This window comes from Euleptes europaea, chromosome 1, assembly GCF_029931775.1.
Source record: "Euleptes europaea isolate rEulEur1 chromosome 1, rEulEur1.hap1, whole genome shotgun sequence".
Lineage (NCBI taxonomy): Eukaryota > Metazoa > Chordata > Lepidosauria > Squamata > Sphaerodactylidae > Euleptes > Euleptes europaea.
Genome location: NC_079312.1, coordinates 105450895 through 105475973, shown reverse-complemented (window position 1 = coordinate 105475973; position 25079 = coordinate 105450895). Strand labels below are relative to the sequence as shown.

The window sequence follows — 25079 nt, the reverse complement described above, 5'->3', positions numbered from 1 at the left end:
TGGAGCTGCTGCTGCTGCTATTGGATGACATTCAATCAAGAACTGCACACCTTAATGATACCACAAGGCAATGCTCAAATATGTTTAGCCGTAAACAAGCTCAGAACTGCAGTAGCTGGTTTGATGCTCTGTATTTTTGAAAAAATAAAACTGCAGCATTGATTATTTTTGTTCAGAAAGAAAAGGAAATACTAATAGGCAAAACCCTCACATACCCTTACACATCCCAGAAGTGGACTAATGGGCAAATCAGAACTGAAATTGAGGACTGGGGACGCATCATCTCCTGTGTGTTATTTTCCCATACCTCTGTATTGCTAACAGCCAAACTATGCAAAGAATAAAACAAACAATACTTTCATTATATATGTGAGAGCAAACACCCCGCCTGTAATGGGTTGTCACCATGGTTCTTGTTTGATGTGAACAAAGCAAGAAAACATCTGCCCAGGAACACAACTCCTTCCACAATATTTTCCAATTGTATTTTCTGTAAATCAGAAATTGTTTATAGCTATTGTTCGCAGTGAGCTTGTTCCTATCATTCAGTAATCTGAAAATTGTGTTCCACGGCAAATTAGCATGCTGCAAGTAATAAATTAATAACCAAGGCTTGTGTAAGCCCAAAGCACCCACACATACAGAGGATACCTCCTATTGCATCTGTGCATGATTGTTCTGGTGGGGCCCCCTTCCAAGCAGCCTCTTTCTAGGGGTGGTCGTTCTGTTTCATCTCTGCTTATTGTGAACTGTTCACCCTCATCTTCTAACAGGATATCTGGAGACATGTTCGATACCTTATTTTTTAAAAAATTTTTTGCAGAATATACGGAGCTCTTTCTATGCTGTATAAGTTACATCCTAGACCTCTGCTTATCTTTAAGGCTTTACTGAAATTGTTGCTGTTAATCAACATGTTGCTTGAAATGCTGCACAAGAACTTGAGCAGCCAGATTTTTATGCCCAGATGTGCTCCAAGTGAAAATATTAAGGAAATGTCTAAGGTATGGTCAAGATCCTTACCTTTTCACAATATCTGCTAATGCTACTCTTTGTCAATATGCCTCCGGTCTCTATAGTTCAGTGTGTTTGCTTTCTAATTCTCCATACAATTCCTTCTTACATTGCTACAGTCTTTTTGTCATTCTACCTTCCTGCCTTTGCAACATAAATTTTGGCTGCTTCCCATCCATTAGTGCAGTTCTGAAACAAAATATTGCAAAGTTGCATTGAAAAGTAGTGTTTTTTGTCTATACATTTAATAATAGGCTAGCTCTCTAATACCTGCATGCATGCACAGACATAACAGAGTGAAATATAATTTACCAGAGAAGGTACGGTGTTTGTTTATGAAAGAAACATCCGAGTAATTGGTTTGGCATTAGCTGCTTTCTCCTTGAATTGCTGCTGTTCTTTGTATGGCTCAAAGATGTCTGTATGACCAACCCAGTGGAATATCCTTGGAGTTTTTGAAGGATAAGAGAACATCCTTGGAGTATTTCCTCCAAAGCTGATTGTAGCATCCAGTCCCACTTCAGAATTCCACATCATACAGGAAAGCAATCCAATTGGCCCAAAGCCCTTACACATCTAAAGATGTTTTACCGGTACATATGGCAGTACCATTCAAAGAGCTATGACAATGATACTGTTTATAGCTCTGAAAATGGCGCTGCCATCTGCACCATGATTCACCAAGAAAGCAGAGTTCTGCAGACGGACAGTCCTTTCACGTTCCACTCTGGCACACTAAAATTGGAACTATTCGTTATAGCATATCTCCCCTAAAACTGGTGTTTGGGAATAAAAGAACTAAGCAATCTATAGCTTGGATTGGAGAAATCTGTGAGCTCCAACATTCTGAGAACACTGATCTTCCAAATTTCTGTTCTTAGCGGCTGAAGAAATTTCCATTTTGGTTGTCACATGGTAGAATCTTAGAGTTAATGATTTACCATACACTGCCACTGGCACTGAAGATACAGAATACCAGGTCACCCCCAGTCACTATGGCACTGCTTCATGGATGTGCAACAAACGACTCTTCTCTTTTCAAATACACTCAAATATAAGAAGGCCATATTTGCTTGTCTGCTCTCCTGCACGCAGATCTTCTTTATTATTTTCAGCAGCTTCAGTGTGAGGTTGAAATAGTTATCGTCCATGAGAATGATTAGCAAGCATTGCACATTTGACCATAATACATAAAATGTTGCTATGATGTCCACTTGACGGCACTTTACACACACACATGATATCCACCGTATCCCCTTAACAAATTATGAAGCACTTATCTTCATTCATTCATAATCAGTAGACTGTTGTGTAGTTTTCCATGATGCTACATGTTATGGGGATGTAGAGCTAGACCCTACATTTTCAAGTCAAGCCAATGCCACCACTGCTGACTGTTCTCCAAACAAATGAAAACTGTAGTAAAGGTTCTTGCCGGGTCAAGAAGGTGACATTCTATAATTATTATTTTTTCTACAATAATTTAACAGTGTGCATACCCCATGCTCAATTCTGAGCTTCAGGATGACATCACGACTTACACAGGATTTCCCAAAGTTACCTCTACCCACCCTCTAATGAACCCCAACAGCCCCAAATTCCATTTACAAGGTGAGTAAAGGCGGCTGCTTTGGTGGGCAGCACTGGTGGCCGGCCTTTTATAGTACAATCCTATGCAGAGTTATCCTAGTCTAAGCCAAGTGAAATCAGTTGGCTTAGACTGGAATAACTCTGCATAGGATAGCACTGTTAACCAACCAGGGGTAGGAGGGAAGACACTTTCTCTCTCTCTCTCTCTCTCTCTCTCTCTCTATGCCTCCCTCACTCTCCCCCCGCCCCCGCTTCTCTAGTGCCTTGTGTGCTGTTCTGGCAGCACTTGAGGCATGCAAAGTGCTCCCTTAGAAATATATTCTCCAGGGTACCTAACATCAAGGCACCAGGAACCAAGGATAGTACATTTCCCAAGGTGCACTCAGCATACTACTTTGATTGATACTACCATATCTCACGCCCTATATGGAAGCTGTCAATGGAGAAGATATCTTTCTTTCAAAGAGACTCTGGAAGCAGCTCAACTCCAGAGCTTTTGACCTGAACATATGGCAGCATTGCAGGATTGCTGGATGTCAGGAGGCAGATTCCAAAAACCTCTGGTCAATGAATACCAGTGAAGAAGAGAAAGGCATCCTTTTTGTTTTACAATGCAAAGGTCACAAGTACTGAGTGGAAAACAGCATCATTGGCATCAAAGGCTGTTTGGCACCTCAAGGAGGCAGGGAAACATCAGTACAGGCTCCTTTGATAGCCCCTTCAGCTCCTCAAACCTTTTGACTCCTATACAATTACTTTGGTTTATTAGATAAAATAATCAAACCACCTTTTATCTCACTTGCAAATACAATTCCAAACACAGCAAATCTGCCAGGAAAGGATCGTTTTCTTACCTCTTGGGCACCAGCAAATGATTAAGCTAAAACTTAACACCTGTCCCAGGTCATCTCATTAATATTTAGTTACCAATTCACTTATAGGTCAGTCCAGTTAGCTGCTCCCAGCCTGGATCCTGACCAATAGGGTCACCCTGACGTGGGCCAATCAGAGTGCAGCCCTGAACCCACCAATGGGCACCCCAATGTTTCACCCTTGGCCCAATGAGATTGTGACAGCTAGTTTTGCTCCAAGTTTGGCTTCACCATTGAAAACCAGGTAAATTCAGGTCTATCAGAAGGGCACACCATGCCACTCAAACTTTGTAGATGGTCTTATCCAACCATCTTCTACTGCTACAATACCACCACTGCAATCTTGAATATTTGCATCTTCGGGACAGGCATCTCTGTGACTGGGTGGATGTTGGAAAGTTGCTATCTGGATAGAGTGCCTCCTTTCCTACTATCAGGGGAAAACATACTAGCCTTTCATGTGTTAACACCTCTTGATTGGAAGATCCAGGTTCTTGTGGGCTTGGACTCAGATTGGCTAAGGGCCCTGGAGCACAAGTGGAGTTGGGGGGGGGGCTAGAAAAGGTTGCTATTCATTTGTCTTTTTTGTTTTAGAGTGCATTAGGGGAACTGTCTCTCCTGCATGTTTTGCCATGAAGGATGGCAGAGGGGAATGATGCTAAAGAGGGTTGCAGATGCACCAGGGAAGGAGGGGGTATCATGCATCTAACAAAGATCTAACAAAAAGCAGGAAAAGCAGGAAAAGAGGAAGACCCAACAAGAGATGGATTGACTCAATAAAGGAAGCCACAGCCTTCAGTTTGCAAGATCTGAGCAAGGCTGTCAAAGATAGGACATTTTGGAGGACTTTCATTCATAGGGCCGCCATGAGTCGGAAGCGACTTGACGGCACTTAACACACACACACACACACACACACACACACAAAACAAAGATCAGATATACTATGGATTGTAAGTACCTAGTTAGTGACTTTCCTTTTATTTTGCTTTGCGCACCCAGATCTATTTTTGTAGTTCCCTGAGTTTGTTTAACTAGAGAGAGTCTGCACATGTCCTTACCTTCCTGCCTTGGCTACCTGGCATGCTACAGGAATACACCCCTGTGGCGTCAACCTTGGGCAACCCACAACACAGGGGGGCTAGATTTTACCCAAGGTGGTGGTGGTGACAGAAAAGTGAGGGCAAGGCAGTGGCTAGTCTGCCCCACAAGGTGAGTGAGTTCATGGCAGTATCCTATTTTGTCTTCTTACTCCTGGGCACCCTGCTCTTAGCTTCTCCTTCCCCTGTTTAGGACTGACTTGTCCTGCAACCAACCAGTCTTTCCTCATAGCAACCTGGTCAGGGAATCCTTCCCTTCTTACCAAAGCTCCATTCCATTTTCCTCACCTTTTGGTCCCATTCCGGGCAATCCATCACCTATCTCCTTTCTCTGAGCGCGACTGCTCTGGACTAGCCAAGTGGAAGGAACACAGTTTTATTTAACATTAATTGGCTATTCTAAAAATAACACAAATACATACTATGATTGTTTGAGCTTTACTGGTCTTGTTTCATTGCTCACTGCCTTGGTTTTCCCTCTGATCTCTGATCTGTATCAAGGTACCTTCTATTTTAATTGCAAAAGAGAATACCATGAAATACCTTATAGTTATTTAAAACTACAGTAAATAATTGTCCAACTATATTTTAGGAAGCAAAATGTGGGTGCTTACCTTTTAGAAATGCAAACAACTGCACGTTCTACTTACTGAGCAATTTACATTTTGTTAAAGAATTGCCTTATCTGAGTGGGTATGAGCATGGATTATTTTTTAAACTAAACTAAGCAAACTTTTGGATAGTTTATTGCTATATGGTATACACTGAAACTATTTTTGAATATTCATTGAAACGGGCAGCCCATTCCCAAGGAGGGGTGGATCTGTGGGGGCCAGGAGTGGCACAGCCATGCTGTCTCCTCAGAGGCTTCCTGGCTGCTGCAGAGAATAAAAAAGCCTTTTTTAAAATAAAAAAAGCAAAAATAAGGAAAAGGTCCCCATTGAAAACAGTGGGGCTGTGACACCAAAAAAGGTGTCGTAACCCCGCCACAGCAGCGAGGGGCATTCCTGGGCTGGAAGGGGTCAGGAAGCAGACTAAAGTCTGCTCCACCCCTGGGAACACCCCCCTCATGCTGGTGCCACCGTTCTCTTCCAGGATTTAGATTTAATGCCCAGGCACCAGCAGGAATGCCCCCACACCAGCATAAGTGCTCCTTATACCATGATAATTGGGCACTTATGCTGGTGCGGGGTCACGCTACCTCCAAATGACTTTCAGCCCCCCTCAGGAATGTGTTTTATATTTCCTCTATATTTTATATTGAAATTGTTCAAAAGTCTAAATGGAGAAATTGCGTTAAAAGTATGAAATCTCTTGTCTCTTTAAACTTCCTTTAAAAACAGCTGTAACCACCCCACCCTCATTTTATCAATAATGCTTGGGATGGGAGGAAGATGGCGGGGGATTGACTCTTTCTCCTTGTACTGTTTTCCAAGTGTAAATCATCTGAAGCTTAGGATGGATATCAGGTGCGTTAGAAAACTAAAGCTGCTATTTGCCCTGCTGGACAAGACATGTACAGTCATGGAGTAGATTAGATCAGAGGTTTCCAAACTGTGTTCCAGGGAGCAGCTGGTGCTCCGTGAAACATCTCCTAGTGCTCCGTGAAGAGATTGGAAAGAAAAATACTACTGTCATTCGTATATAGGTGCTAGATGAAAATTAGTGCTCCGTGACGAATTTCTCTCCTGAAAAGTGCTCCATGACTCAAAATGTTTTGGAAACTCTGGATTAGATTATACATTTTGTGATGGGAAATTCTGAAGTAAAACTATAAGATTCCTATCATGCCAGTTTTTCTTTCAAGCTATAAATACTACTTAGATAATGTCAAGATACACAGAAATACTCACAACCACATTTCTACTGTGTGTGTGTGTGGGAGGAGTTGCATGTACACACACATGCATAAACAAACTTTCTATGGCCTTTTACCCAGGGACGTTTTCCGTGGTCAACTCTGCCGTCTGCTTCGGGGCTTCCTTTTGATTATGAATGCCTTTTCCACCCATCAGGGGCCTCCTCGCTCTCTCCATGTGTTGCCCATGTTTTCCAGATGATGTTTTAGCCAGAATCTGGAAAACGTGGGCAAAACACACGGGGAGAGCAAGGTGACCTCTGAAGGGTGGAAAAGGCATGAATAATCAAAAGGAAGCTCCGAACCAGTCGGCGGGGGTAACCATGGAGAAATGCCCCTGCATAAAAGGCCTATGTAGCTTTGTAAAATAAAACTTAAACACATTTAGTTCTGATTGAGATTTGTTGTCTGGACTCGTAAAGGAAAACTTATTTACTTTCTTTTTAAAACTGTTAATTTAGTGAGTTTGCCTTTTGCTTTTAAAAAAGAAATAAACAAAATAAAGGCAGTGTCGTGCCCTTTGCAGAATATGATTGATCTTATGAGCAATGAGTGGGCTTGATCAGCTTTCAGTTATTACCTTGACAGAATCACAGCCCACCCTGTCATCTTAGTCATGACATGCCATACCTGGGTGGCTTTTGAAAAACGTTGCAATGCTTTATGGGCTACAGTCCCCCCCACCATGCTACCATTCTAACCTGTCACACTTAATCTTTTTATCATAACTGGTACCCCAGTACTGCTAACTCATTTCTGATGAATCATTCCATTCTAAAATTGCCGTAAAAACCTGGATTGATATTTCTACATTGGAGTGTATTCAAAACTGTGACTTTGAAGACTCTGACAAATGTGGCCTGACCCTGTCACTGGCAAATTGCTGAATGTGTTCTTGATTGAACTCTTATCATCCCACAAATACGATCTAAAGAGAAAAGAATAAGTTCAGCATACTGAATATGGTGAGTTTATGGCAGCCACAAGTCCAGAGCTTCAAAAGCTAGAAATGAATGCCTTCTGAAGTCAGTCCTAAATGCATTTACTGGGTGCTGTTTTTCATTATAGGATGCCAATTCAAGACTCAGCAATAAACTCCTAACATACTCCAATTGTAGATTGCCTGCCCTCTAACTAACTGTGTCTCTCTGCAGGTTCTACCTGGGGCTGGCATAGGGTTGCCAACCGCCAGGTACTAGCTGGAGATCTGCTATTTCAACTGTTCTCCAGCCAATAGAGATCAGTTCCCCTGGAGAAAATGACCACTTTGGCAATTAGACTCTATGGCATTGAAGTCCCTCCCCTCCCCAAACCCTGCCCTTTTCAGGCTCCACCCCAAATATCTCCAGGTATTTCCCAACCCATAGCTGGCAACCCTAGGCTGGCAGCATCTCTCTTTATTATCACTAGATGAGTGCTAAGGCTGAGTTTTCTCACTGATAAAGATTCCACTGCTTCCCAGGCACAAATAAACCTTGCCTCATTACCCTGGGCCTTGGAAGCTTTTGAAATACTGAGGGTGTTGACTCTTGCTAAGCAAAGTGTGCATTTACTTCTCATATTTACACATCATTAGCAGAATAACAGGCTTCTCAGAGAGGAAATCTCTGCTGACACCATTCCATGTTCCCAGTAGGTGTTCCAGAATGCCTCTAGTGACCACAGGGAATAGGCAAATACTATTTTTTGCAGTTGTATCCAATTCTCTGTGGTTACTTGGAGAGGCCAAAAAAAAAATATCAGAATTCTGGTTAAAAACATGTTCAGAAAACCCTGCCACTGGTAGTCAAAACAAAAATCAGAGGGATGTGATAAAGCCCACCAGATATTTTGCTAAATTAATGTTGATTATCAGGATTGATCCTGAAGCAGGAAACTCTTTGCCTGCCCAGCTGCAATGTATAGATTTTCTTCTACAAAATTTCATAGTTTTCGCATTCCACCATATATTTTTTCACACATTCCTCCATGCATAGAAGGTGTCCCCACTTCTTGGAGCTTTTATACTGGAAGTATTTGAAAGCAGTAACTTTTTAAATAACACCATAAAGAGCAAATAGGGATTAACTTTCTGCATGCCATCAGGAATATAATCAACCACTGCTTATCTTAACTGAACCTTTTCACTTCTGCAAAAAATGAGGCCACACCAGCGGGCAGGAAAAGACAAAGGAGAGCAAGGTGCAAGGTTGAGAGTTTAATAAGCTCTTCTAGATCCCTACACATTTTGCAGTTTGCCTTGTCAGGGGATCTTCTATAGAAATTTCTCAGATCCCATGTTGAACAATTGCAAAGGAAACGGTGTGATGCAGATATGGTGGCAGGCTGTGATGAATTAAAATTGTAACCCTGGATTCCTCCATTCCTCAAAGGTATCTTGTACTCTTGGGTTGTTTTGGACAGCCATATGTAATGTCCAGAGTTTCTTCATTAGGACTGCCAAAATGTCAAATTTCTTTCAGCCTTAGAAACACTGTTCTGAATAATAGCTGTAGACAGCCAAAGTACTGTGCGGAGAAAACTGAGTCTATAATAGGAAATGCTGCATAAATAATATATTTTTAACTAACTGCTTTCCATCATCCTCTTTCATGAGCTCTTTTTAAAAGGCATTTCTTTGTAATTAAGGATTCCAGATATTTTTTCAAAAATTAGCTCTATTCATAATATAGCCCTCAACAAATAGCTGCATTCTTCTGAGCTGTGGTCTTAGGACCTTATTTCCATTACATACACCGTGAACATCTCCTGGACAATTTACCAGTGTAGGAGTAATCTAAGATACCCTGGCCAGATCATTAGGCTTAGGCTCCCTGCCAAGATGCTAAATAGCCTGGAGTTAAGAGTCAGAGATTTTCTGGACTTCTCTGTCTGCAACTTCAAGTTATACATCTGACCCTGTTCTCAAAAACATGATTGAGAAAATGTGTGGGAACTCATCAGAGATTAACTGGGAATACACTTGACTTAGTCCTCAGGGAACAAATTTGAAGGCTTGGACTAGGATAAAATTTTAACAATGAAGCAAGGTCAAGGTTACTGTACTTCAATATTGTCCTTGCTTCCAAAATCATGTTTAATATTCTTTATTTTTTGAGTATTTCATCTTTTTTTAACCAAAGTTTAAATGCTCATGATTTCATAAGGTGGATATTTTGTGAGGGGGGGGAGTGGAGTCAACATATTCTGATCCATGTACTTCTAGTGAACACAGCAGAGAATACTTTCTGAATGGAAGGCAGATAATAGTTCTTTTGAGAACATAAAAGTGGAAGCAATGTTCCTCAGTCAACCTTTTAATTCCTTGGTCATTTTAATTGTTTTTCAGCAGCTACAGAACTTTTATGAACTGCTTTCTTTGCACAGTCACTAGTCCCACTCTTTTCATGCTGCAGATGCTAGCAGGCTAAGAGACATTCACTGTAAGATGTATCGCTTATGATCAAGGGCTACATTCCAAAATCATGGTGGGGGTGGGAGCCAGAATTTATTCATGATGAGAATGAAAGTGGTTTGGATCCATGCCATCTTGCCCTCCCACTTCATGCGTAGATCTGAGACAGAAGTCTAACAGGTGGGGACTGATTCATGCTCACAAACCAGGATTGTAAACCAAGATTAAACCATGATTTAGAATCCCAGTTTGTGGGCAAGAGTGGAACACCAATTTCCTAGTATGTAGCTTGAGTTGGATTGAAGACTTCGGTTATTATTCATGGGAGTTTTACCTGAGGTCCGTTGCTCACTGGACCCACGCTTTCCTGTTGGGAATTTATGCACCAGCAGTCTCCAAGCTCAAATCAACTCCCCGCCCATTGAAATGCTGCTTTGCAATTGGCTGCATAAAAAAGCATTTTAAGAACAAAAAACAAAAAATGGAGCAATCTGAAAGGGGGGGGAGAAATCCAACCCTCGGTTTTAAAAAGCCTTTATTCTGCTCAGAAAGAGCTCCGAGGAAGCAGGAAGCATTTGAATTTCCATCTCTTTACACGCTGCTTTGTGATTGGCTGTGAGAGAAACCAAGCTTGCATGTCCCACGCTTTGCCTTATGCATGGGGATTTCACCTGGGCTGAGCTCAGGGGAGAGGGAAGAATTGGGTTAATAGAGGAATGGGAAGTCCTGGGATTTGTGAGGGCTGGTAGCGAGGTCATCTCTAATGGATGGAAAACTCATGCATAACTCCAAGGAACAACTGAGACAGACCAAAGGCAAATGTGAGTGAAAGTACCCATGCATAAACGGCCTTCTTAAATCAGTAAATCTTCCAACTGGACTCCCTATAAAAGAGGAGAAACCAGAGGAATGGAAATCCGAGAATAAACCAGACATGTTCTTCTTTTTGGTTCATGACATCTAAATGCACGAATTTTTTTTTTAAATCTTCTTTAAGACATCCACAAAGCACATCAACCACACCCAACTAAGTACAAAATAGGTGACCTGCTCTCTTGTGTTGTCAGGAAATGACATGCTTAATTTTCTGCTGTAGCTTCCTCACAGGCCCTCACACACTTTAGCATAGATGAGTCACAGAACAAAGGGAAGGTTAAAGAAGCCAATTAAAATGAATAGAGACACATATTCACATGCATATGCATGCATGGACACACACACACACAAGAACAGGTAATGCTACAGTAATAAAATAAAAGACTTACAGAATACGTTCAGGGTTAGACAGGAACTGGTCTATTGCAGAACAGCAGGAGGAACTTGGAGATAGTGGAACAGCCACTTTTAGTGCAAGAGGGGGGGAAAGACAAGACATAGCGAAGGGGACCAGGGAAGAAAGAAAAGAAAAACAGAGAGATGGTTAATAAGAAAAATGATCCTCAATTACTTATCATTTAAACTCCCTTCAAAATATGCCTAAATAATGTGAAAAATCCCAGCGACGTTACCCTGCATCATCCCCCCCTTTAGAAGAGAAGCATTTAGGAGTTTTGTGCCTCCTAGTTGTGACCACAGCACAGGGAGAAACAGCTGTAGCCTCCCCATGCGTGTGTGTGTAAAGTGCAGTTAAGTCGCAGCTGACTTATGGCAACCCCTTATGGGGTTTTTCAAAGCAAGAGACTAACAGAGGTGGTTTGCCAGTACCTTCCTCTGCCCAGTAACCCAGGTATTCCTTGGTGGTCTCCCATCCAAATACTAACCAGGGCCAACCCTGATTAGCTTGTGACATCTGACAAGATTGGGCTGTACTATGCTGCCGTCCCTCCCAGCCTCTCCATACACACACTATTTTCGCAACCTCAAACGGCCCCATGGAACCACTATTGGCTCCATTGTAAAAATCACATTATTTACATGGCTATAAGTAAGTTCTAGAACACAGCCACTAGCATAAGGTTTACTTTCAATCAAAGCATTGCAGCCCTGAAAGCTCTTTTCTGACTTAGATAGCAATTTAAACTGTAAAACCCTTTCATAGCTTCCTCCCTTCATGTCTGGTGGTGGCAGTCTGTAAGGAGGACTCCCTTGCACTGAATTCATCCCAGGTGCCAAGGATATTTAGTTTTCCTATGACATTTGATTATTTAGTATGCCCTGTGTAATGGACAGATTGGGTTCCACCTCTCTGTAAGAGCGACCAATGGGAGCCAAGGGAATGCTGGTGAAAGGGACAGTTGGAAACAGCCGTTGGGTCAGTTCAGTCAGAGTCAGACTAGCTGAGTGAAGAGTGTGGCAGATAGGGTTGCCAGGTCCCTCTTCGCCACTGGTGGGAGGTTTTTGGGGTGGAGCCTGAGGAGGGCAGGGTTTGGGGAGGGGAGGGACTTCAATGCCATAGAGTCCAATTGCCAAAGCAGTCATTTTCCCCAAGTGAACTGATCTCTATCAGCTGGAGTTGTAATAGCAGATCTCCAGTTAGTACCTGGAGGTTGGCAACCCTGGTGGCAGAAGATCAGGCTAACACTGACGGGGAGAAAGGCAGCTTGTAACAAAGATACCTCAGTGGCTGAACAGAGCAATGGTTTGAAAGTTCAACTGTAAAGAAACATTGTGATCTCTGGTTCTTGTAGGTTATCCGGGCTGTGTAACCGTGGTCTTGGTATTTTCTTTCCTGACGTTTCGCCAGCAGCTGTGGCAGGCATCTTCAGAAGAGTAACACTGAAGGACAGTGTCTCTCAGTGTCAAGTGTGTAGGAAGAGTAACATATAGCCAGAAAGGGGTTGGGTTTGAGCTGAGTCATTGTCCTGCAAAAAGTATCAAAGGTAATGTGCTAATCATTGTCCTGTAAGTATCAAGATAATGTGCTAATGAGGGTGTGGTATGTTAATATGGAACCATTGTATCCTAAAGTGATCTGTTAATGTGTGAAATCCAAAGCTAATCCGCATGGCTATTGTGGACTGTAGTCTTTGTTAGTCTGGAGGTTTTCAGGACAGGAAGCCAAGCCTTATTGTGATCTCTACCTGATTCACTCCAATGTTGTGGTTAAACCATCAATAAAAGTGAACTCCTTTTGTTTGTATTACCCCTGCTGATTGGATGCCTATTGTCTCAGGGAAAGAAATACATATACGCACTCACAGATACCTGCAAAGCCTCAGTTGCTATACATATATATGTGTGTAAGAATAAATGGTGGCAGAGTAAAAAAACAACAACAAAAGAAAACATTGTTTAGTTCCTGGCCCAGACAGGTCTGTGAAGTATCTGGTTGAACAATGGTTGACATAGGGAACTGGGCTGCCCTGTCTGGTTAAGTCTCTGGGAAAGAGGAAAAAAAGGAACGCTGTGTAAAAGTCTCTGGGAAAGAGGAAAAAAAGGAACGCTGTGTGTGTAAAAGGTTCGGGGCTCTCTACCTGTTAAACAGAAATGAGACAGGTGGTAAACTGCCTGACCTACCCTGAACCTGTGTGACAGAGGTTTTGGAAGATGGTGGGATCTCTGAGTGAGTGAAAAGGGTGTCACACCCTGAAAATGGCATGTACAAGAACTCCTTGCTTCTAGACAAAAGATGCCCTGAGATACATAGTTTTCAAGGAACCTGTCATCCACACTAAAATGTGTTGGAAAAACTAAATATTCTATGGCTCCTGGAACAATACTTTGGAACTATGCTTTGAACTCCAACAATGGTTCAGCACACAAACTTTGGAAAATCAGATGCTCAAAAGATTATTCCCTATGAGGAAAGACTGAACAGTCTGGGACTTTTCAGTTTAGAAAAGAGATGACTAAGGGGGGACATGATAGAGGTTTCTAAAATTATGCACGGAGTGGAGAGAGTTGACAAATAGAACTCTCTCCCAGAATACCAAACTCGAGGGCAACCAATGAAGTTGATGGGAAATACTTCTTTACACAATGAATGATTAAAATGTGGCATTTGCTGATAGAGGATGTAGTAAAGGCCACAGGCATGGACAGCTTTAAAGGGGGATTAGACAGATGCATGAAAGATAGACCTATCAGTGATTACTAGCCATGGTGACTCAAGGGAACTTCCACATTCAGAGACAGTAAACCTCTGAATCCCAGTGCTGGGATGCAACATCAGGGGAAGGCCTCAGCCTCTATGCCCTGCTGTTGAATCTCTAGAGGAACTGGTCAGCCACAGTGTGAGAAATAATGCTGGACTAGATGGACCACTGGTCTGATCCAGCAGGATTCTTCTTATATTCTTATGACATGTTAGAATACTGACACATTTTATGAATTTTTTTTAAACTCACAGTGAATCTTAGGAAGTCAGTAAATGGGTAAATGTAAATAAAAATAATTTACAAAGCAAAGGCGCTATCTAGCTTTTAAGTTAATTAGATGCACATCCTAATGATTTCCAGTCGGAGAAAATCAAGGGTGCATTTAATTCACTCATTGAATTCATGGGGACAGAAAGGTAATTATTTGTGACTGCATCAAGTCCTAACTGAATCTTCCCCATTAGGAAGCAGAGTACCACAAGTGAGAGGTCCTTGCTAAAGCTCAGAGTCTTTCATGTCCTCTACTGTCGCGTGTGTCAGGTTGCACAAGCAGGCACCACACCAAACAATAAGAAATATGAGTTCTATCTGTGCTTTTCCATAATCCCATCTAGCCTGTCAAGTTAAGGGAGCTCCAGATAAATAAATAAATAAATATGGACTTTAAAAAATCCCTTTCCTCTAACAAAGTGATAAGGCTGCTGCCAAGAGCTTGCTTAGACTCTTAAGACAGAAATTCCACCGAATTCTCACCATGTCTGGGTTTTCTGCTTTTAATCACCACTGGAAAAAAAATAAACAGATCAGCAAACCACAGAGCTGCCTATGCAATCCTAGTGTTAAATAAAGATAAACAAAAAAAGCACCTTGAAGAGCCTTAAAATCTATCAGATTTACCGTGGCATAAGCTTTCATGGACGATGCATGAATTTGTTTCCTGAGTTGGCAGCAATGGGTTGGATCCCATGATCCATTAGAGGAAAGTGCTGATTACCACAAAGTCATCAGCAGATGCTCAGGAAAGTGCTGATGCTCCTTCCCTCCTCCAGCAGCCACTTCCAAGTCCAGGAACGTTTATTCCCAGGGCCTCTCCCTCTTGTCTTTTGCTTGAGCAGAGCTTCACTGATGTAAGAGAAAGAAAGTCGCGTATCCCCCTCTTACCCTAGATGGCTTTAACTCCATGTGGGTTCCACAACCCTGGGAATAAAGTTCTCTGTGGTCACAAAAGGCTGTTTGTGTTGGGAGGGGGGAAGAGCTGGGAAGATCAGGGTCTTTGCACCATACCCAACTTTTTATGTACACACAATTCTGACATTAAAAACTGAAAAAAATCAGAAACCACTAGGTTTCAGTCTCTCAAGTCACTGTTACTGAGCTAAGAGTCACCATTCTTTAACAAAAATATTTCAAAACAAAATTCCAGTATGTAACTGCTAAATAAGAATTCATCAAGAAATCTGACTGTATTTCCCAAGGTCTGAATAAAACCCAGGCATTCTTCATCCACTACAGGTATTAATCAGCTTTGCAAAACTAGACAGACTGCTGTGAATTTGATGTATTCTATTATGAATATATTTTGTTTGCTTCATTTATAGCCTAACTTTCTCCCAAACGGGGACCAAAAATGGCTTACATTGTTCTCCTCGCTCCATTTTATTCTTCCAACAACACTGCGAGGTAGGTTAAGCTGGTAATGTGGGTTTTACATGGAAGCGTTACAGCTTGTATTTCATACCATCAGGATACTGCTGTTTACACATGCTCTCTATAGCCCTGAATATATTTCTCCCTCAACTTAGGATACAATTTATTTTACTTGTTTACTTATAGTCCACCTTTCTTACTGATGGTGATGAAGGGATTTCCAGTCCATGAAAGTGTATGCCACAATAAATTGGTTAGATTTCAATCTCTTTTTGCTTTTGCTGTAACAGGCTAACATGGCCATCCTCTAGAATTTGTTACTTAGGAAGAAATGGCGGGAAGTGTGGGCAGGCCAGCAGTCGATTGGAAAAGGACAAAGAATGTCAGAAGCAGATAAAAACATTTACTTTTTTAAAGTGTTTTGCAGCCCCGGTATTATTCTTTGTGCCAAATGAAAAGTTGGCCTTCACTTTCTGGGTCCTAGTATAGTCTACTAAAAGCCAGGGATGTGCATCTGGAAAATAACTAATCAAAACCAAGTCTGAACACAGCCTGTTCATTAGCCCCAGCAGGGTAACTAATCCAAATGCAATTCCCTTTGATTGTCAGATCTGAACCAACTAAGCCAGAAAGAGTTTCTGGCAGTGCCGAGATGACTTAGGCAGTATTCTTTCAGTTTCCATTCTGGGGGCAGGGAGGGGAGATATGAGCCTGAAAAGTATCCTTTTATCACCCTATCTTGACCAGCACCCCAGCCATTTTTCTCTCCCCCCACCCCGGGCAGCATACAGTCATTCCTGGAATTTCTTTCAGAGCCCGAGCCTTCTTGCCTCAATTTCTCGTCTTCTCTGCTTTCCCAAGCCTCATCCTATACCTATCTTTCCTATAGGTTCCTCTTTCATAGTGCTATTATAGCCTGTATCCCAATATGGAATCTAGCAATGGGGTAAAGCACCCCTGAAAATATAGTTCCTTCAAACTCTGGCAGCATTTCAACTAAGGAGCCAGCGACCTGAACTGATGGCAGAAAGGCCAGATGGAAGACTCCAACAAATCTCTGATCAATGTGTACCAGAGGTGAAGACAGAAAGAAGTTCTTTGTTTCACAACACAAAGATCATAGGTAGAGGAAAACAGGATCCTTGGCAGCAAAGGCTCTTTGACACCTCAAGGGCAGCAAAAAGACATCAATACAGGTTTCTTTGGTAGCTCCCTGAGCTATTTTTTAACATTGTAAGCCACTTTGGGCAGGATTCTGGAGAGGCAGTATAATTTGTTTCAAAATAAATAAGTAAATACTTCACACAGCACTGCTTTAAGCAGAACCAACCCATTGGATTGAAGACGAATACCTCCTTGGCTTGTTTATTGCAGTCCACAAAAATTAACTGCTTTAACTATGTGAGCCCAGAAGAATGGAACTTTCTAAAGTTACCACTTAGGCAAGCAATTACGTGGCTGTCATGTTTCACCCCAGAGACATAATCTGCATTGTGAATAAAACTATTCTTTCCAAATATATCATGCATATAATTTTGTAAAGTGCCCTTTGAGTTTTTTCGAATGCTGTGATAATCTAAATTTAAATGATAAACAGCGTTGTCTTCTGCAATGTGTGGATCCCAAAAGAGCATGGATTTGAGAATATTATACTGTACTATCCTGCTTAATCAAGTAAATTCGAGTCTGAAACAAGGGATTAGATACACAACTTCCCATATAATTACTACTGTTTCAGGGATGCCCAGTGGTTTACTTTGCACAATCTAGATATTTTCTCTTAAGGTTGCTTTATTTATGCCATATTTAATAGTTATAAAAACACAGAGCTTCCTTGAGACAGAGCGAGCAGCCATTACTATATTGGCTGCCAGGTGAAATGTAACAAATCACATTATTCTCCTCTAATCCTTGGCAAATGTTGTGCAGTTTTATTTTTAGAAAATTACACTTTCAATGGCTGCTCCTGAGGCAAGGCTGTGTGTTCTCCTACTATGAAAAGCTAGAGATGCTTTTGCACACAGATTCATTGGAACTTTCCAAGTACTTATCATTATTACGAGCCAGCGTGGTATAGTTGTTAAGAGCGGTGGACTCTAATCTGGACTCTAATCAGGTTCTATTCCCCGCTCCTCCTCTTGAAGCCTGCTGGGTGACCTTGAGCCAGTCACAGTTTTTCCAGAACTCTCTCACCCCACACAGAGGCAGGCGATGGCAAACCACCTCCAAATGTCTCTTCCCTTGAAAAGCCTAGGGGGTCACCATAAGTCATCTGTTACTTGACAGCACTTTCCACCGCCACCACCACCACCATTCTTACATCAAAATTTTCACTAAGTTAAATTATTAGTATGTCTAGTTAAATGGATTTCTTAGATTTCATGGGTACCTCATCAAATAATCATAAATACCAAAAGGTCTTGTATGATACTGAGTACAAGACAATTGCTTCCCTTATTGCACATTGTTTGTGCCCATTATTCACACAGTACAAATGGGGTGTGTGTGTGGAATCAGAATTGTTGGTCAGCTCTGAAAGGCTATTTGTTTAATTTTTATCTTCTAATACATAATTCATGAGCCTCTTTGCCTTCAACCTTAATTTTCTTGCTTAGATGTCATAAAGAACTAACCCAGAATGTTCCTACAGTCAGATATAAACTACAAAATCATGCCTTGTGCATGTGTACATGGGGAGAAACCGACTGATGGAAAAGGCAAAAAAGTACATCTGTAATGCAACTTGGAACAGTGGGTTCACACCACAGATAAATTCCTTGCAATTAAAACCTTGCTATAACTGCTTCTAAAATTTGCAATTTTCATCCTAAGAACCCATGACAAAAACGTCCTTGTATTTACTGCAGAAAGACAGCAGAAATATGATTCTCTCGTTGCAAGTATATAATTTTAACACAAGTTGTAAAATGACAGCTTAATATCTTAGGGCCATGCATGCATCTAACCTTTTGGTGAAATAGAAATTTCCTTTTAGAAACCGAAGGAAAAATATGTATCCTGAGAAAGACACATTTGTTAACGCTATTTGGAAGCAGCCCCTGACAGTGTAGAATGAAAATGTATGAATGCTTTATGCAAAATTAGGGAAGTGTCTCTTTGTGAAAGCAGCTGCTGAAAAGCTACTGCCAACTTTTTTTCTTTATTAATATATAACATTGTCAAGAACACAGCTCTGTCAGAAAAGTCTCAGAAGTGGAAAGGGTTACACACTTATTGACACAGACATACTTCCAACAGATTTTTAGAAACATAGGCTTTGAAAGAACAGCAAGAGTTGTGTTTTGTGGGAGACGAAGAGCAAATCTCCCCAAGGGGTTTCATCAGCAAAGCTAGTTTTACAATACAAGACATTTTTTAATGAATTTTCAATATTATGGTAATGCATCCTGGGATGAGATCTTGCCCTCAGAGTTATATTCACACAGTACAGTTTGTGCTCTCTGCATGTAAGATATAAGTATTTCAGCAGCAGATCCTTCATCTGAATATTTTTGCAGATACTCACTGCAGACTCTCTCTCCCTTTCAGATGAGTATCTTTTGCTGAGTATCAAGGGCTCTCTCTTTTGCTGAGTATCTAAGGGCTCCTTTGTTCATAGAGCCTGTGGTAGCCATGCGTTTCTAGTCAGCCTGTGCTAATTAAACCAACAGTGGCACAGGCTCAAATGGCCGTGTAAATGACATCTGACATGCTTGCTGTTCAGGGTCTAGCTGCCTTTTCAATACAAGTATGAGTACAAGAATCATATTAAATCCCTTACAAAAAAGTCAGCTGCCCAAAGGGATGATTTTGAGAGGAAAAGCAGTGGAGCTGAGGGAGTTTTGAACTTCTAACGAAGGGGAAGCTGCTGGGGAGGTGATTTGGAGAAGAGAAATTTTGGGCAGGAAAAGGGTTAAGCACCCCTTTCTATGCTGCTTTTCTGTTCAAAATGTTTCCCTGTTGAAGCTGGGTGGGGGGTGTAAAGAGCTGGGAGGCTCTGTTTGTGTAAAACATGCAGTCAGCCCCTAACTTATATGACAAAGGTATTATTCTCTGCCAGCATACATTATAGATAGTTTAGTGCTATCCACCATATAAGATCCCAGCAGTTTTGACCCAAACTGCTGCGGTACCTTAGAAATTATCTGGTTTCTTGCAGCTTGAATCTTCATGTGCAGCACCCAGCTCGTCAGATGAATAAAGATGATTGACTGGCATGGTCCATTCATCTGACGAAGAAAAGCTTGGCTTATCCTAACTTCATGCCATCACAACAATTGGTTTGGATGCTCCCTCGAAGGGATCAGATGATGAAGAAGAGTTGGCTTTTATATGCTGACTTTCTCTACCACTTAAGAGAGAATCAAACCGGCTTACAATCGCCTTCCCTTCCCCTCCCCACAACAGACCCCTGTGAGGTGGGTGGGGCTGACAGAGCTCTAAGAGCTGTGACAAGCCCAAGGTCACCCAGCTGGCTTTGTGTGGAGGAGTGGGGAAACAAATCCAGTTCACCAGATTAGCCTCCACCACTCATGTGGAGGAGTGGGGAATCAAATCTGGTTCTCCAGATCAGAGTCCACCACTCCAAACCACCACTGTTAACCACTACACCACGCTGGCATATCACATCCCCCACTCTACATTCCATCAAGCTATACCATATATGTCTGCATGTGCTGTCAAGACACAACCAACCTATGATGACCCCAGCAAGGGCGTTTCAAGGCAAGTGAGGAGCAGAGATGGTTTGCCATTGCCTTCTTCTGCAGAGTCTTCCTTGGTGGTCCCCCATCCAAATACCAATCCTGCTTAGCTTCCAAGATTTGACAAGATCAGGCTATACCACACCATTCCACATCCCTCAACTGGTCTCCCTCTTATCTACATAATAAATTATGACATTAGCAAGGCCAGCATAAGTTTATTTAGTACAGTATTATCCTATGTACACAGGTACATAGGATATAGATAAATGGGGCCCAACAAAAAATGTCCCATTCAACTCTACCTGAATCTCTCTAGGCTATCATTTATTGGCTTTTCAATCTTGAATTTGTCTATAAAGACCTTCCTCCTAATGACTTTCACAATCTGGTTATATGCAAATGTATACCACCTTCTACTAATAAGCCAATTATATGAGATGCTGCACTATGGCAGTTTATAAGACTGGATGTCAGGGGTTCCCCTCCAAAAAAAGACCCTAAAAGGAGCAATGTGAGTATTCTTCAACAGGCTGTCCTAATGTCAACTGTCTCTTCAACTCCTGACTTGTTTATAAGGAAGACCAGCCCATTAAAATGGAAAGAAGAAACCCTGAGGCACTGGCACTCACCCTAAATAACTATGAACAATATGATCTCTAACCCTACTCTTCTTCTAACAGCAGTTGCACTGTTTCTTCTGCAGGCCAGCCATAGCTCCGTAACTGATGGGCCATTTGCGACTCTTTACATCTTGAAAAGGAAACACTTAACATCAGTTCATTCCAATTATTCAGCAGCTGTGGAATAACTAACACTCCATTTTCTCCTACCCCACCAGACAAATGATATTTCAGAGCAGATTTATCTGCCCCCACAGTGCCCTGCTGCTTTGCATTACGATTCATTATGAACATTAGCAATACCAGCCAGGAAACAGCAGTTCTGGTAAGTGTTGCTCCCTCCTCCCCTGCACTAAACCAAACAAAGCTCTCTTTCCTCCGAACTTCCATGTTGGTCAGAAATTTCCAGTCTAGTCTGAAACCCAGCCTAGAGAGTGACCATGAATTGTGTGCACCTGAGAATGGCAGGAATGGGGAAGCTTCTACATTGGCCAGTCCTGACATAAATAAATGCTAGGAACCTGGCCTTCAGTCTTTGCCCAAAAACAAACAGTACCCTTTAGACTGCTGTACTTCAGGCTTCCCATATATGAGTGCTAACCTCAGGGACTCTGGGCTGGAGAGCACATCCTCCTGTATGGAGAGGGTACTGTCATAGCTGCCCAAAGAAGCAACCTAGTTCTAACCTTTGGATTTGGTGGATATAATGGATTCTCAGACATTATACCAGTGTGGTGTGATGGTTAAGGGTGGCAGACTCTAATCTGGAGAACCAGGTTTGATTCCCCACTCCTCCACATGAAGCCTGCTCGGTGACCTTGGGCCTGTCACAGTTCTCTCAGAACTCTCTCAGCCCCACCTACCTCACAAGATACCTGTTGTGGGGGGGGGGAAGTAATTGTAAGCCGCTTTGAGACTCCTTAAGGTAGAGAAAAGAAATGACAACTAAACTGTTTTTTATCACAGTTGGCTGTCAATAACTTTATTCCTTGTTGGCCTTCTTTTGCAGCTCACTTGTTACCTGAATTCTATTATACTCATGCTATTTTTTAAAAAGAAGTATTATCCTCTGTCACTGCTGTTGTTAATGGTTTATTATATTGCACATACGTTTATACATTTGGGCTCTGCATAGAAATGTTTCAGACTTGCTGCTATCCACTGTATTTAATGGTCTTACTAATTTAAAAACCGACGCTTCGCTCATAGATATCCATGTAAAAGATATTACAACTTTACAAGGTAAATGTTTTATATGCACTCTGTAAACACTTGGAGGTTAAAACTGAAGCTAACTTTATAGGTAGACAAAAGGCTGCAGATCTGTCTAGTCTTTAGTTTGTTATGTTAGGAGAACAGTGATTGTGTTAATGTGGCATCAGGACCCGCACACAATCAATGAAGTCTCAGGTAATGTCCCAGAAGCTGATCATTTTCTATAAAGCAAGGTGGGAAGGGTATCAGAAGGTTTAAAGTAACAATTCTGTCTTCTGTTTGCAAAGATTTTGAGGGTGTTTTCTGTTTTGCAGGGGGAGTGGGGAGAAGAGAACTTGGTACTGATATAGGAAGAAAATTTCAGTAAGAACCACGAATGGGTGAGATGGAGATCTAAACGTGGCCTGAAACAGATATCTGGGAACTGTATTATTATTCTGCCTACTTCTTAATCCTTCTTAATTGCAGCTGTAGGAAGAGAGGACTATGTTTATTGCTCATTTTATTTTCCTTTTGCTACATTTCCCCCCAATTACATGCATTTTAAAACTATAAATACAAGTAGTTTTTTTTTCCTTTTCTGAAGATGGTGTTATACCATCTGGCTGCACCCATATAAAAGCCTAACATGGTCCTTGCTTATCAAAGCATAAAGGAAAGACAGATAGATGTTTGCCTGGATCTGAATTACCATAACAAGTAAGATTTTCAAGACTTCCCCTATATTCATGTGATTTGGAATAGGTGTCCAATTCTTTCATTGAAGAAGAATCTTTTATAAAAGAAAAATGGAGTGCTTAGGTCTAGATTACTAGACAGACATATCTCTAATTCTTCAACTGGTGGTAGAAGTGAAAAGGAATCCTGTATATATGGGGTGGGGGGTGGGGAATAACTTGGTAGACCAGCACCCAGGAGACCTGTTCAAATGGCAGTTTGTTGTAGACGTTCACTGGGTGATCTTGAGCCAGTCACTCTCTCTCAGCCTTATCTACCTCACAGGGTTTTTATTGTGAGGATAAGATGGAGAAGGGGACACTGATGTTATAAGCCAGTTTGGGTCTAATGATTTTGGATCTGACCAGGTGAGTAAATTCTACACCCTGTGTTACCACAACAAAGTATCTGCAGGATAATAATCAATCTAGTGTTCAATTATACTTTATATACTTATGAAGGGGTTGTAACCTACGAATGCTTAAGAAATAATAGAAAGGTCATTTTGGAGGTGCCATTTTAACATAAATGTTAATTCCCTCCACGGGAAACCTAAAATATAAGATAATAACCAAGCAAAAATCCTTAAATTATGTGTTATGATCTCTTTCACCTTAGACCTCTAGCTATTCAGGAGAGAGCACCCAAATGGTTTTAGCGGCTATTTTACCTTCATCCTGTTTGGTTGTTCAGGAACATGAAACATTTGTGGTTTTCCTAAAAATCAGAGACAGGACAGAGGATAAGGTGTTCACATAACTTGAGGTCCCAACTGACCATAATGGATACCAAAAGATTAGTTTATAAGGAAAGCTAGAGATCAATTACTTACCAAAAGCCAGACTCAGAGCATGCTGCTAGCTATAGCAGCCAAAGCCACTACTCTCAGCCAGAGCAGAGAAAAACAGACTAGCAATGTTATCCTTTGGTATAATCTATAACCTAGAGCTATGAAGAAGTATAGGGCAATGGGGTTGTCTAAGCCTGCTTTTTTTGGGGGGGGGGAACTCAACCTCAGCAGTATCTGTATCTGAAGACTGTATCTGAAGACTGTTACTACTCAAGAAAAGGCTTAGTCAATCCTAGCCTTCTCCTCAGTTGAAGAGCTGCTGCTGCCTCTAAAGTACTGTCATGAAGAAAGATCCCATCACTAGAAAGGCTCTGGGAGCATTAAGGGCCTCTTCCTCCTTATAGCACTAGCACAGGAAAAGTCTAGACCACGTAGGTGAAGGATACTCATTGCAGCCCAGTATTGCCTCCCCAGCCCAATCTGTAACTTTGGACCACAGAAGTGGATGAAATCAATGCATCATAAGTCAGAAAGTCAACTGGCTTGTTCTCAGCTAACATTTCAAACTGAAATAATCAGTGCAATGGCTAGTGTGTTTGCACAAGCATACTAATATCATTTTAAGCTGCTGCAGCAAGCCATCCCGTTTTGCAACTGTGCCCTGACATCATAAGGACCTTTTCCTATCTGTTCTTTCCCCTTTGAACTCAGTGAAGGCTATGCATTCCATCCTCCAAATGGAATCACGTATTTCATTTTTCATTTTAAAAAAGCAGCAACTGCAATTTCTTTCCACTGCAGTACTTCTATCCTGTCTCGCCCACTATGAGAAATGAGATATAGCACAACTGACTTTGAGATCAGCACTTGCTGGAGATGTCCTCAAAGAACTAAGGTACAGCATTCATTTTTGTGTTTACTGCAAACTTATGCCTTTGCTTTAGTGGCAGAGGAAGAAGGCACACTGTCCCAAGGAAAGATGCTCAGCATGCAGCAGGTAGAAATCAGGCAGGTTGAAGGCCAGTAATGTGGTAGCACAGAGGAAACAGTGGTAGTGACAAGCTTCCCAAATCTAGAAAAGGTATATTGTCATTGGCATCATATTGCCCTCTTGAGATCACCTGACCCCAGACAAGGAAGATTATGAATAGAGTTGCCAGGTCCCTCCTGGCAACCAGCAGGAGATGTTCAGAGGTAGGCACAAGGGACAGCGATTGGCATCCGAGCATGATGACACTACTTCTGGCATGATACAGAAGCTCCGGCATTGTACCAAGGGTACACTCCAGCACTTGATAGAGCGCCCCCCCCCCGGTGCAATGCTGGCACTTCCTCACTGTACTGGAAATGATGTTATCATGCATGGATGCCGATTGCTCCTCCCCTTTCAGCCAACTTGCTTCTGCCCACTGAACAGCTGAGTGTCGGGGGGGGGGGTCAGAAGCAGGAATCAGCTGGAGATTGGCTGCCATTAGCGTGCACCTGGGAACCCTAATTATGGACCATGGTGAATGTCCCC

General features: G+C 41.8%; 1 protein-coding gene across 2 annotated transcripts in view; it reads right to left on the bottom strand.

The window, feature by feature from the left end:
* HTR4 (5-hydroxytryptamine receptor 4) overlaps positions 1-25079 on the bottom strand; it is a 222617-nt gene that overhangs the window by 29002 nt on the left and 168536 nt on the right. The window contains exon 7 of one of the 2 annotated variants that reach the window (XM_056862771.1): positions 11103-11169. The exons of the other annotated variant lie outside the window; for it this stretch is intronic. Coding sequence (XP_056718749.1) covers positions 11109-11169 — 61 coding nt within the window. The 3' untranslated portion in view covers positions 11103-11108. Of the gene's footprint in view, positions 1-11102; positions 11170-25079 lie in introns of those variants that run through there. 2 annotated transcript variants of the gene reach the window in all.